Raw genomic sequence first — 12,779 nt, forward strand, 5'->3', positions numbered from 1 at the left:
GGAATCTGAGGCAGAAATGCTCCGCTGTCGAGGCTATTCTGGGGAACACATGTAACCAGAAATCTCCTGGGGTTGTGGGTGAAGCTCAGGGATCCTGGCAGGCTGTCATGGCAGAGGGAGGACGTGGGCAGTGTGGGGTGATAGGACTTCTGTCACCTGTCACCAGAATCTAACATAGATTGATACACCAAAAGAAAAAAAAATTACTTCATTGTATGATAATTTTAATTCAATTATGAACAGAAAGCTCCCCAATCTGTTTTATAGCTGTTAAGCTCATCTTCTGCAATCCAGTGCCTCTGAACGACTCACGTGCTGACAAGGCATATCCCTGTGTTTTCTGAATCATAGTCAATAGAACAGGAGAAAACAAGCAAAAACAAAATAAATACCCTCTTACCCACCTCCATACAGGAGAGTTAGCACCAAGTGACCATCGCAAAACCCCGAACAGTTTCCTTGTCTGCTCACATCGCACACAGTGTGTTTGGAAGACAGATGGACCTTGTGTTTCTTTCTTTAAGTATATTTTATTGATTATGTTGTTACAGTTGAATATTTCTTACCAGTCCCTTCTTGCCTGCAAAGTTTCTTTTAAGAAGTCAGCTGACAGTCTTATAGGCACCCCTTTGTAGGTAACTCTCTGCTTTTCTCTTGCTGCTTTTAAGATTCTCTATTTATCTTTCACCTTTGGCATTTTAATGATGATGTGTCTTGGTGTGTCCTCTTCGGGTCTAGCTTGTTTGGGACTCTCTGGGCTTCCTGGACTTGTCTATTTCCTTCACCAAATTTGGAAAGTTTTCCTTCATTATTTTTTCACATAAGTTTTCAATTTCTTGCTCTTCCTCTGTTCCTTCTGGCACCCCTATGATTCAGATGTTGGCATGTCTAAAGTTGTCCTAGAGGTTCCTAAGCCTCTCCTCATTTTTTTCAATTCTTGTTTCCTCATTTTGTACTGGTTGGCTGTTTTTTTCTTCCTTAGTTCCAAATAATTGATGTGAACCCCGGTTTCCCTCCCTTCACCATTGGTTTTGTGTGGCTTTTCCTTCGTTTTATTTAGCATAGTCTTCACTTCTAGCCCCTGGCTGGTTTGGCTCAGTGGATTGAGCGTCGGCCTGCGAGCTAAGTGTCGCTGGTTCGATCTTCCAGTCAGGGCACATCAGAGAAGGAAAACTCTGACTCCCAAAAACCTCCGCTGCCTTGCGGCATACCTCTTCAGGGGAAAGGCTAAGGGAGTAAACCCCGACAGAAAATCCGGAGCCGGAGTCCCTAAGGCGGTTTGACGTTGTAGTCAACACCGGCAACTCCTGCGGCGCACCTGAAGCCAAGCTGTATTGACTCCGTCTTTCCCTTGGACCCTTCAGCTGCAAAGAGAGGGGGAGTCTGCTGCATGGGCAACAGCAGACCCTCCATATCACCCTGCCCAGGCTCTGTAGCTTCACTGGAGAGGACACTCCAGCGTCATCGCAAGATGTCGATTCAACACGGGAGGAGACAGATACCGTGTCACTCCCGAGTCGGACTGCACAGCCATTCTAGGTGGTGCAGATAGACTCTTAAGAAGCTACACCATCGTCTCTCGAGATGGACGGCTGCCGCCGACAACGAGTCTTCACTTCTTCCCTTATGCATTTGCCATACGTAAGCATATTTGTCAAGCCTGTGAGCATCTTTATCACCAGTGTTTTGAACTCCATGTCTGTTAGTTTGGCTATCTCCTCGTCACTTAGTTCTCCCACTGGAACCTTGATCCAGGAACCTTGATCCATTCCCACTTTGGGGCCATACTTCTCATCTTGACAGGCTCCTGTGTCTGTTTCCCTCTGTGTCTTAGGTAGAGCTGTCACACCTGTTATGTTGTAATGGGCAGAGCCTTGGATATTCATCAGTACAGAAGTGACCCATTTCACCACGTTGTGGCCTCGTATGTGGGGGAGGGGTCTGAAAGGGAACAATGCTGCTTGCTCAGCACTCGCCCCTTTTCCAGGCACTTCTCCCACTTCCGTATAGGACTAGCGCCTCTCTTGCCGTTGCCCTGGCCGTTGTTCCCAGAGTGGGTGAGTCTGGGGATGTTCTAGGACCATGGGGCTATTTAAATAAGCGGACTCTACTGAGAGACCAGCAGTTTCTTCCTCTACCCCAGCCCCCACTGGTTTTCACAATCAAAAGCAATGAGGCTTGATTTTCCCCAGTCCTGGGACCATGAGCTGGTCTGGTGCTGGGAGGGCTCCCCAGGTGTCCCTCCTGACTTTTTAAAACATATGACTGCACTTTCTACCAGCCTGCTACTGCCACCGCTGCTGCCACCACACCACGTCCTCTCCACCCTGGCTCTGCCCCTCCTACTTGTCTGAATGAGTATTTCTTCTTTATATATTTGTTTGTTGGACTTCCATACAGTTTGATTTTCTTGAACTTCTGGTTGTCTGTAGTTTTGAGCTAGTTGTATTCCTTCTTAGTTGTGGAGGGAGACATAGCACGTATGTCTAGGCCTCCTTCTTGGCCGGAAGTTGGACCTTGTGTTTCACCATCAGCACCTCAGTCCAAAGTTCACACCTAGACTAGTGTTGGAGTCGCCCAGTTATCCACACAGAAGCAGACAAACAAACACTGTGTGAACATACATGTTTTCAGGAGAACCACGCCCCTTCTCATTTCCTGCCCTGGACATTTAGACAGTGCCTGTGGCAGAGCTGTTAGAGATTGTATGAGTTAAAAGAAAAAATCTCCCTCTTCCTTCAACAAACTGTTTCTACTCTGTTTCCAGGTAGCAGAAAATTGTTGACTATTTTCTGCTTCTCCAGTTTTCTGGCCTCCTGTCAAACCAGATTTAAAAAAATAAGTCCATCTGGGTCTACATTTACGAAGCTCAATTTAGATTGATGTAAAAACAGCTGCCAGGTGCTTTTCTGTGGCACAGAGGGTCTCTGCCATGAAGTCAGCTGTCTGTTTTCTCGGAAAATGGAACATCTTTGTCAGAAGAGATAAAATAGGTTCTGAGTTAGCTGAGCTTCACTAGGCCGGTGACCACCAGGATACATCTGGATGGAAACCCTTTCTGCCCATACGTTAAGCTTTTTTTCACCTTTCCACACATAAACAATCCTTAAACTAGCAATATTTGCACCTATCCAGGCATACCTCAAATACCTGCCACCCAAGCCCAGGCCACATTTAGTTACAAACATCTTTTCAAAAGGGAGTTTAATATTCTCAGGTAATGCTCCAAGAGGTCATACTAACAGAGGCCTTTCTTAATAAGACCATGTGCAATGATAGCTCAGTTGAACCCATCCCTCCTGCACTCCTTGCCCCACATCCCTAGCTTTCAAAAATCCAAATAAAAGTGGATAACTGCATTCACAAACTAGGTAATACTGCATGTAAAAAGCACAATGACATAAATGCAGAAGTTATCACACAAAACAATCAATGGTAGCCACTGAGTTTGTCAAAACACACCCTGGGGTGATGAGCCTTGGGTTGGCATCTCAACCTGAACATCAGGCTCATGTGCTGCTCTTGCCCTTTCTCACAAGGACCCAATAGGTACTCACATTTCACAGCGCACAGGAATTCCCGGAGCATGTATCAGCCTGATGGGGCCCCACAGGCCCCATGGAGGACATAGAAAGCAGACTTCCTGATTTACACCCCCACACCTGCTCCTGGGCACCACTGAGGGTGATCTTGGTAACAAGGAGTAAAAACAGATGGGCGTTTAAAGAAGAGCTGCAAGATGCTGAGACTCAGCTCAGCTGGGCACAGAGCGGAGGCCATCTGAAAGCCTGTTTTATTCCCCACACGTTCCCCGCAAGTCTGACACCTTCAGCTGCCATCTCTGGACACGGAAGAGGATCACGACAGTCCCACCCAATGCACCTGGTTTTGTAGGTGAGCCATGTTGGGCGCCTCCCTTCCCAAAAGCCCAGGATTTTCCATGCGCCCCAGTGCTTCTGCACAGGGACATGAGCACCTGAGGGTGAAGGAGCTGGAGCAGCAGGAGACGACAACAAGCAGAGAGGCTCAGGCTTTGGGAAAGAAGCAGGGTGCTCACTCTGGGGGAGGGGCAGGCTGCTCATTCCTCACAACCAGCAAGAAGCAGCAAGGGCTGCGGACCCCAAGAAGCAAAGATGGATCTGTGCTTCTGTGACAGGAAGGATGCTTCGGTTTAAAAATAAACCATCACGCCATCTAGTTCACAAAGGAAGACGCCTGCTGCTCCTCCTCTTTCCTTCTCAGCTCCGTGTGGGCTTGCTGGTGAATGAAAAATACGTGTGGGCAAGTCAGGAGGCGAAAAACAAAGGGGGAAAATAAACACTCAGCCGTCTTCAGAGACAGGTGCGCGGGGGAGGTCTGCCCCTGGGGTCTCCGGGCGCAGTCTGGTGAAGGCTGGCGACGCCCTCTGGCCGGGGCGCACCGCGCCTTCGCAGGAGGAGGGGGGCCTCTTACCGAGGCGCCCTGAGCGGCAGGCCTCGCTGTCGCTGGAGACCGGCTGACAGACAAAGGGCTCACGCTCCCATCGGATTTAGGGAAAAGTACTGAGCACCGAACAAAAGGGTGTCCGGAAGTCACGGGAGAAGCGGCGGGAGGGAGCAAGGGCGGACCGGAGACGGCAGCCGGCGAAGAGAAGAAAACCGCCCACGAGAGCGTCGCACGCCACGGCACCCTCCGCGCCACGGGAGGCTCTGGCACCGGCAGCACGTGCGCCGGGGAGCTGACGTGACCTCAGGGCAGAGGGCGCCCTGGAAGGAAGGGACAGGCGGGGCCCGGGCCGCCGAGGAGCAGACACGCGGGCCTCCCCGCGAGGCTGAGGGGACGCGCAGCCGGACACCGGGGCGCCTCCGGCACAGGCGTCGCCGTCGGGAACAACGAGGCGGGGTGGCCGTGACCCGAGCAGAGCCCGGCGGCAGAGAGACGGCAGCGCACGCCGGCCAGGGCGGCGTGGCCCCCGCACCTCGTGGAGGCCGTGCGTGCGGGTTCCGGGGATCGCTGGCGGCCGGGCGAGGGGGGCGCGGGACGGTCAGGGCCGGCGGGGTCGGGCCCCAGGAAGGGAGGCCGCGCGGACACCGTCCGTCCGTGTGCTGGGGTCCCCGAACGGGGTGCCCAGCGGCGCCCTCGTGGTGACAGGCGTCCACTTCGCTTGCAGCCCCAGCACCGGGGCAGGTCCGTCCGTCCGTCCGTCCGTCGTCGCTGCCGCCCGCAGCCCCTCCGTCCTCCCCTCCCTGTGGTTCCGGCAAACGCTGTGCAGCGCGCCGGCCCCGGGCGGAGACGGGCTGGGACCAGCCTCCGGGGCCGCGGGGAGCGACAAGCGGCTCACGTGCGGCGCCCGCGGCCGGAGGACGGAGGGACGCGGCCCGCGAGGGGCTGAGCCGCGCTCGTTCCCGGCCCCGCCGCTCCGGCCCGGGACCCGGACTCGCGGGCACGGGCCTCCGTGCGCTTCGCAGGCGGCAGCTCGGCCGCAGGGCCGCCCATGCCGGGCGCCCGCCGTCCCCGCGCGTCCCCGCCCGCGCCGCCCGGGCTGACGTGGACTGAGGCGGCCGGTCGCGGTGACAACGCAGGTGGGAGCCGGGCCGCCCGAGCCGCGTGGCGTCCGCACCCGCGTCCCCGCCGGCTGGGCCTCGCGCCCCCACCCCCCGCGCACGCGGCACGGACACGCGGGGCGCACCCACGCCCGTCCACAAGGACAGCGCCTCGGCGCCCGGACCCGGGCGAGGGCCGCTGCGGGGAAACTGAGGCGGGGGCGACGCGCTGGGACCCGCGACCACCGTGCACCCCTCAACCCCTCAGGCGCCCTCGCCGCCACCCCCATTTCCTCAGACCCCCGCCCCCTCACGCATTGAGGCGCCCCTCCCCCACCCTCATTTCCTCGGAACCCCCCCCGCCCGCTCACGCATTGGGGCGCCCCCTTCCCCCACCCCATTCCTTCAGGCGCCCCCCCATTTCCTCAGACTCCCGCCCCCTCTCGCATTCAGGCGCCCCTTTCCCGACCCCCCATTTCCTCAGAGACCCCTCCCCCAACCGCTCATTCACAGACACTCGTCCCCCCGGCGCGCTGTTTCCCTCAGACACTGCTCCGCACCCTGTCCCCACTCACCGAGCAGCCCTGGGAGCGGCCGGGCGAGGGACGCGGGCGCGGCGGGCAGGCTCGGCGGCAGCAGAAGCAGCAGAAGCAGCGGCGCGAGCGGCGGCCCCATGTTGGCAGCACTCAGTCCATGGCGGCCTCTCCTCCCCGCGTTCCGCGCCGCCGCGGCTTCAGCACCGGACAGCGCCGCCGGCCCCGCCCCCGACACGCCCCCGACACGCCCCGCCGCTCCGAGGCTCGTCCCCGCCGCAGGTCCGCCCTCAAGCCCCGCCCTCGGCCCCGCCGCCGACACGCCCCCACCCTCAAGCCCCGCCCCGCCGGCCTAGACCCGCCCCCAATGCGACCCCGCAGCTCCAGGGCACTCCGTCAGCCTTGTGTCCGCCCGCTGGCCCCGCCCTCGAACGCCCCCCCCGCCCCCCCGACTTCTGATCTTCCTGGAGCCCCAGCCGGGCCCTCGGCCCCCTGTCACCTGCGGGCGCCCAGCCTCCCCTGCTCCACTTCCGTCAGTCCTCCCTCCACCTCCATCCCTGCCTCACCTGCAGACGCCGGCCCCACCCCACCCACCACGCACACCCCGTGGACCTCCTCCCCACCTCCGCGGGCTCCTGTGGACCCCAGACCCGCCCCTCCAGGTGGCCGCGGGGAATGAGGGGTTGGGGATTGTGGCACTGTCCTCACTCAGATGCGCCCAAAGCGCAGTGGGGAAGTCAGCAGCGCCCTTATCCTGGAGACAGGAAGGCAGACGCTTCTCTGCCCGCACCCTCAGCCTGTGATCCCCGCGCAGTCCCGTGCGGAGTCTAGGGCCACACCCGGCTGGGCAGCACTTCCCTGTGGCTGCAGCGTGGCCGGAGGCCTGGGTGGGAACCCCACCTGAAGAAGGCAATGTTAGAGCTCCCTGGAGCTCAAGCTGTGCAGGGTCTGAGTGTGGCCCCGCGGTGGGGGAGGGGGGTGTCCTCAGCCTGGAAAGGGGGTCCTTGTGGGAGCCAAACCTGGAGAATGGGCGCTGGAGCATGGAAGCCCCTCCTGAGCTCTGAGCTCCTGCCAGGGGGTCAGGATTCCCCTGGACGCGGGGGTTGGGGAGGCTCGGAGCCTGAGGTGGGGTTTGCCTGGAGTCCTTCCCTCCTCCCTGCAGCCTGGCCCTGTGTTGGCCACTGTCCCAGGGTATGGGGAAGGGTGCCAGGGACCTGGGCACTCCCCAGGAAGCCTCGTCCTAAAGACCAGGCGCAGCTGTGGCCATGGGTATATATGTCAGAGAGCAGGCGTAAATGTGAGAATATGCGTGTGGTGTGTGTCCCTCACAGGTAAAGCTCATGTGCGACAGGCCCAGGAGGAGATGCAGAAGCTTGAGGGCAGGACATGTAACTCCATTCAGTGATGTCACTTTGTGGTGTGAAGGACCTATTACCAGTAACCCTCACTCCGTTTCTCTGTTGTGGACGAGGCTCTGTCACCACACATCTGCCCAAATGACCGTCACTGCAGCTCTCAAAGCACCACAGACTAATTTGCCCAGGACGCCTTGGAAGCCAAGTCTGGGTACACTGTGTTGGCAGTTCTGTGCAAGAGGGAGGAGCTTGGGGCCCCAGCCTGAGCCTGCGTCCTGGAAGCTGTTTGCTTTTGGGGCTGCGGCTCAAAGGGGCCTGGACTGTTTGTTCTTCCTGCTGTGGACAGGGTCTTCCCCAACCCGTCTTGCATCACCCAAGTGCCCCAACCTCAGGGCGCCTGGCAGTGCCACGTTGACGTTGGAGGGTAAACACCCCAAGAAAGGGAAAGTGGGGAACCCAAGGTTACAGTGACAAAGGCACTGGGAAGAAGCAGACCCACAGGATGGCCCTGGAAAGAGGGTGGACGGCTCTGCCATTCCTGTGTTCTGACCAGAGCAGACCAGCCCCGGGCTGTGCTCCACAAGCTAAAGACCTTAGCTGTGCCGAAATGACAAAGGTGACAGGGAGGGGCCATTCCCATCCCCTGCTGCAGAGACAGGCATCACACAGAGCTGCCCATCCCTCCACTGTCCTGGTCACCTCCCTAGTGCCCTGTGCCTCCCCCTCAGCACCTCCCTGCACCGAGCACGACCCCAGAGTGGGGAGAGGAAAGCTGCGCCCCTAGTGCTGCCCCTGGGCCCCAAAGCTCAGCGGGACTGGGCTGAGCACATTGGAGGCTGTGTTGCGGCAGTGGTGCAGCGCGTTGTCTGCAATCACCGTTCCCCTGCGGCCACGAGCACTCCGGGCTGCCTTTGCGGGACTTCTCCCCTGAACGCATGTCCATCAAGATGTGCCCCAGGCAAAGGCCGGGTTTCATGGAGGGCAGGCAGCTGCTCCATCCTGGAGTGTCGGTCACAGCGGGGACCTGAGCTGGCGATGGGGCGACTGTGGGCTGCGACTGGCTCCCAAAGCCGCTCCCCACTCCCCACCTGCACCTGCGTCTCCCTGCCTCCCACACAGCCCTCTGCTTTGCCAGGGCTGCTGCAGGCCTCTCCGTGGCTCCTCTGACAGACAGGCTTGCTGGCCCGTGTAGGTCACCCAGCCTCAGACTCCTTGACACTAAGTAACAGCCTCCAGCAGGGAACAGTAAGATGAACTGCTAACTTTACAAAGACCAGCCAGGCCCCAGACCATGATCACAATGACAGAGCCACCACAACCATCCCCACTCTGCGGGTGCGGGGACGAAACCCATCTTCCCAAGGGCCCACAGCCACTGAGTGGTGGAGCGGGGCTCAAAGTCGCAGCTGTCTCGCTGCAGAGTCTGACAGACACTCTGCCATCGCCACCCTTTCAAGGTCACTGTTCGATCTTCAAGGTCACTGTTCGATCACTTGGTAAGAAAAGTCCAGAAGCTGGTTCTCATGATGGCACCTCAAACCTCCAAAGCAGGTGGTCAGCCAGGGCGATGCCACAGGCGCTTGGCGTCACAACAGGCTTGCAGTTAAGCTGGAGTTTCTTTCACTTCGGGGCAGCGGTAGGAGGAGACCTGAAGCCATGTGCACTAACCTTCCCCAAAGTTTACACTTAGCAGAAGGTCACACTCTCCCAACAAGCTAACCCCAGTTTCCAGAAGACATTCATATCCTCTGGTGCTTCCCCCGAATGTTCTAGATGGAGAGGTTGTGTATGGAGCCCTGGCCGAGTCTCCAGGTACAGCAGCAGAAAGGGATGGAGCCAGAGCCCTGCTCCCCCCACAGGCACCCAACCCACAGGCGCACAAGACAGAGAGGCAGGCCTTTGTCAGACCAAGGCTGTGCCCAGCAGGGCCTCTGTCCTCTGCGGTGGCCGGGGTGTGATGTGCCCAAACGTGCCAGCACTACTCCATTGGGGCCACTTCCGATCAGAGTACCTGGGTGCTGCCAAGTGGATGTCAGAACTGGTTTCCACACACAAAGCTTTGCTTGTTCACCTGCAAAAGTGAGCCCGAGGACCCTGGAGGACCAACCCAACGGACTGAACTCGTCCCCTTGGAGAGGCAGGTATGCCTCTGAGCTGCATGGACGCCCCTTCTCTCTCACCCCATCAAGTGCTGAAGTCCCTGCACGATCCTAGTAACTGCTGTGAACTCCCTTGGGAAGCCTGCTAGTGAGCCACTGGGTCACCTGGCCTGTGGACCCCCCAACTGGCTCACAGGCACCTCAATACACCACCTGCACACCCCCAACCCTGTGTTTGGCTTCGTGTGTGCCCCAGGCAGCTGTTGCACCCGTGCGGAAAGCCACCTGAGTGGCTCTGGGATCTCAAGAAGGTGCTGAGCACCGTCCCAGGGACAGCAAAGGGAGGCTGTCAGCACCTGGCTGCACTCTGCAGGACGAAGAGAAGGCAGAAAGCTTAAGAATTCCTCCCGAGGGCGCAGAAGTGGGGAGAGCTGGGTCTACAGGAAAGGCTTGAGGAAGCCTCAGAATCCCTGACAGGGATGCTATGCTGGTCACTCACTGATCCTGGGATCTCTAGGACTCAGACACAGCAGCCTATTAAATTCTTACTTGGCTCGTTTAACCAAACTAATCCCAGGCCTGGCCAAGGTCTCTCTCACCCAGTCCCGGGCTTCGGGGACACAGGCATCAGGACACGTCCCATTAGCTCACTGGCCCTCAAAGCCGTGGGCCCGGAGAGGCAGGTGCTGACACTTCAGGGACTGCAGAACCGTGGCGTGGCTCCTTCTAACCCCTTGCGTCCCAGGAGGCCATGTGGTCCACCAAGGGAGGGCCCCAAGCCCGCCCACACCACTTGCCTAGTGCCGGGGTATGTGGCTGCCATCGCCACCCTCAGCAACGAGCAGTCCCCACAGGAAGACGGAGTGTCTGCTGCCCCTCCCCACAAAAACCTTCCCTCACAACCGAGGTAAGCAACCTGGTGTGTTCATAAACAGCCCTCAGCAAGCAGGAGGCCGGGGCCACAAAGCCTGTAGTGGCGAGCAGACGCGACCAGACACAGAGCACGCCTCAGGGGCTCTCACGGCACCGGGTTCAAGGACAGGGAGCACCACCTGTGGTAACGTATTCTGACCTCACCTGGAGTGTGGGTTGTGTGGCTGGATACATTTTTTAAAGCCCACCAAACTGTTAACTTCAGATCAGTATTTTTCACTGCATGTAAAGTATTACTCAGTTTTTAAAACAGTAATAGTGATTTCTCTGGAATTCGGAGATCAGGCGGGGTCCCGTCAAGACCATGCCCCGGCGTGGCACGTGGAGCACAGAGGGTCTTGGAGAAGATGCAGGAATGTCCTCACGTGCGCAAAGGGCCACCTTGCACCCGGCATTCTCACCCCACCTTGTGCCACGGCCAGAGCACATCACATGGCCTACCAAGGACCCTGGCCAGTGAGACCCTAAAGGGGCAGGGCCTGTGTGTTGCCTGGTGGACTGTGTGGACATATGGAAGCTGGCCCGGCCCACCTGAAAAAGATAACTGATCTCCAGGAACCCTCAGGACGTGGAACTGTGCTGATTTCGTGAGGCCCCAGATCAAAAGCTCTCCCATGCACACACTGCTTTGCGTTTGCCTTAAACTCGCATGCCCGAGGCTTCTGCACGGACTGGCGGCACGAGAACAGTCCGTTCCTGCCCCTCTTGGAGAAAAAGGCCCTGAACCCTGTGTGCCGCTTTCCTCTTGCCGGGACCCTGAGGACAGAATGAGCCTGTGATGGAGGAACTCACGTCCTGTCCATCACTGGGTGGCCTCCCAGGCCCCAGGGTGCTAACCAGCCATGACATAGGACACAGAGACAACAGGGGTCAGGGATGAATGTGGAGACTTCCTGGCAACCTGGGCAGGTGCAACGGGCCAGAAGCCAGGGGGCCGGTCGTCCAAGGGCACTGTGACAGCTCTCGGGAAGAAAAGATGAAATACTGGCAGTTCAGCCTCAGACTGAATGGCTCATTTTTGTAGCCGCAGGGCCTGTCTCCACCTCAGGGAGGTGGCTCCAGGGCCCTGCGTGTGGACTCTCCTTGCACGGCCGGGGCCTCGGCTGCTGCACCTTCTCCTGGGAGAAGATGGGCTCCCCAAGACTTCAACCCTTATCCCTAAAGGGGAGAACTCAGACCAGTATTTTTAAATTACACAGATGTTGTCATTGCTTTATTGCAGTTTACAAGCAATATTGCATATATATAAAAATCATTTTTAAAACCACTAGGTTTGCTAGAAAGGCAGGATGTCTTTCCTTTGCTTTGCACCATGGGTTTCTGGAGTCCTTTACATTAAATATATTATTTTGCAGGCACTGGGCAAACATTTAAGAAACTTTAAGCTTCCTACTCATACCTTCTCCACCTTCTCTATTACATGGGGTATTAACATTAAAAACACTAGAAAAATACACATTCATTTTCTATAAATCCCTTTTCTCTATTTTTACATAACCAAAGATGTTGCCTCGTTATGAATTCAGAAATGCTCCCAAAGTTCTTGATGAGGATTCGTAGAGAAACCTGAAACACAAGAAAAGAAACAATTCGCTACAGAAATAAGTGACCAAATTACCCAAATGTACATTTTCACAAAGTAAGTCTAAAAATGGTTTACAACTTAAAAGGGAAGCTGCAGCAACCAGTCACCATCTCACAGACTGTCCTTGTGCACAAGCAGAGAAGGAAACCATTGTGTCATCTGAGCGGACACGCGGGGAGCGGTCATCACTGTCCCCATGGCCAACAACTCAGGGCCCCAGGAGCCCTGTGCACAAATGAAAGACACGTTCACTGGCCGTGCCTTCAATGGTGGACTTCCTCATGCGATGGCGCCCTTGTCTGTGAGGTTCTGCACCATGACTTGGGTCTACAGCTGACGCGACCGCAACGCGTACTTTCCTCTCTGACACCCATAGTGTGAGCTTTTCCTGCCTACACAAGGATGCACTGTTTCCATGACACTCACCCACTGGCTCAACCACCCGAGACCTTCAGACATGCCTCACTTTCATGCCCCTCCCCTGCGTGCCCCACCAAGTTTTCCTTTCTAGGACCTCATCCTAACGCTCTTGCAGGCATCCCCATCAAGGGTCCTCACTGGGCAGCTCACACGTGCCAGTGTGTCTCCTTTTGCGAGACTCAGATGCACAGTTACGTGCTCAGGCCCAACAGGGTGTCATCCTTCTCATCGCCTGATAGCTGCACCGGGGTGATCAGCAACCCCCTCAGAGGGTACCTGGGCCAACTAACCTCTCCATTCCTTCCTAGACACAAGTACCAATCTCTATCTCA

At 57.2% G+C, this 12,779-nt stretch overlaps 1 protein-coding gene across 1 annotated transcript in view; it reads right to left on the reverse strand.

The window, feature by feature from the left end:
* Nucleotides 1–6,259, reverse strand: part of PTPRN2 (protein tyrosine phosphatase receptor type N2) — a 367,694-nt gene extending 361,435 nt beyond the window's left edge. Inside the window, exon 1 of the mRNA XM_090287741.1 lies at nt 6,098–6,259. Coding sequence (XP_090143867.1) covers nt 6,098–6,197 — 100 coding nt within the window. The 5' untranslated portion in view covers nt 6,198–6,259. The remainder of the gene's footprint in view (nt 1–6,097) is intronic.
* Between the last annotated feature and the right edge of the window lie 6,520 nt (nt 6,260–12,779).

The sequence above is a fragment of the Furipterus horrens genome, unplaced genomic scaffold, assembly GCF_987537825.1.
Source record: "Furipterus horrens unplaced genomic scaffold, mFurHor1.1.pri manual_scaffold_9, whole genome shotgun sequence".
Taxonomy (NCBI): domain Eukaryota; kingdom Metazoa; phylum Chordata; class Mammalia; order Chiroptera; family Furipteridae; genus Furipterus; species Furipterus horrens.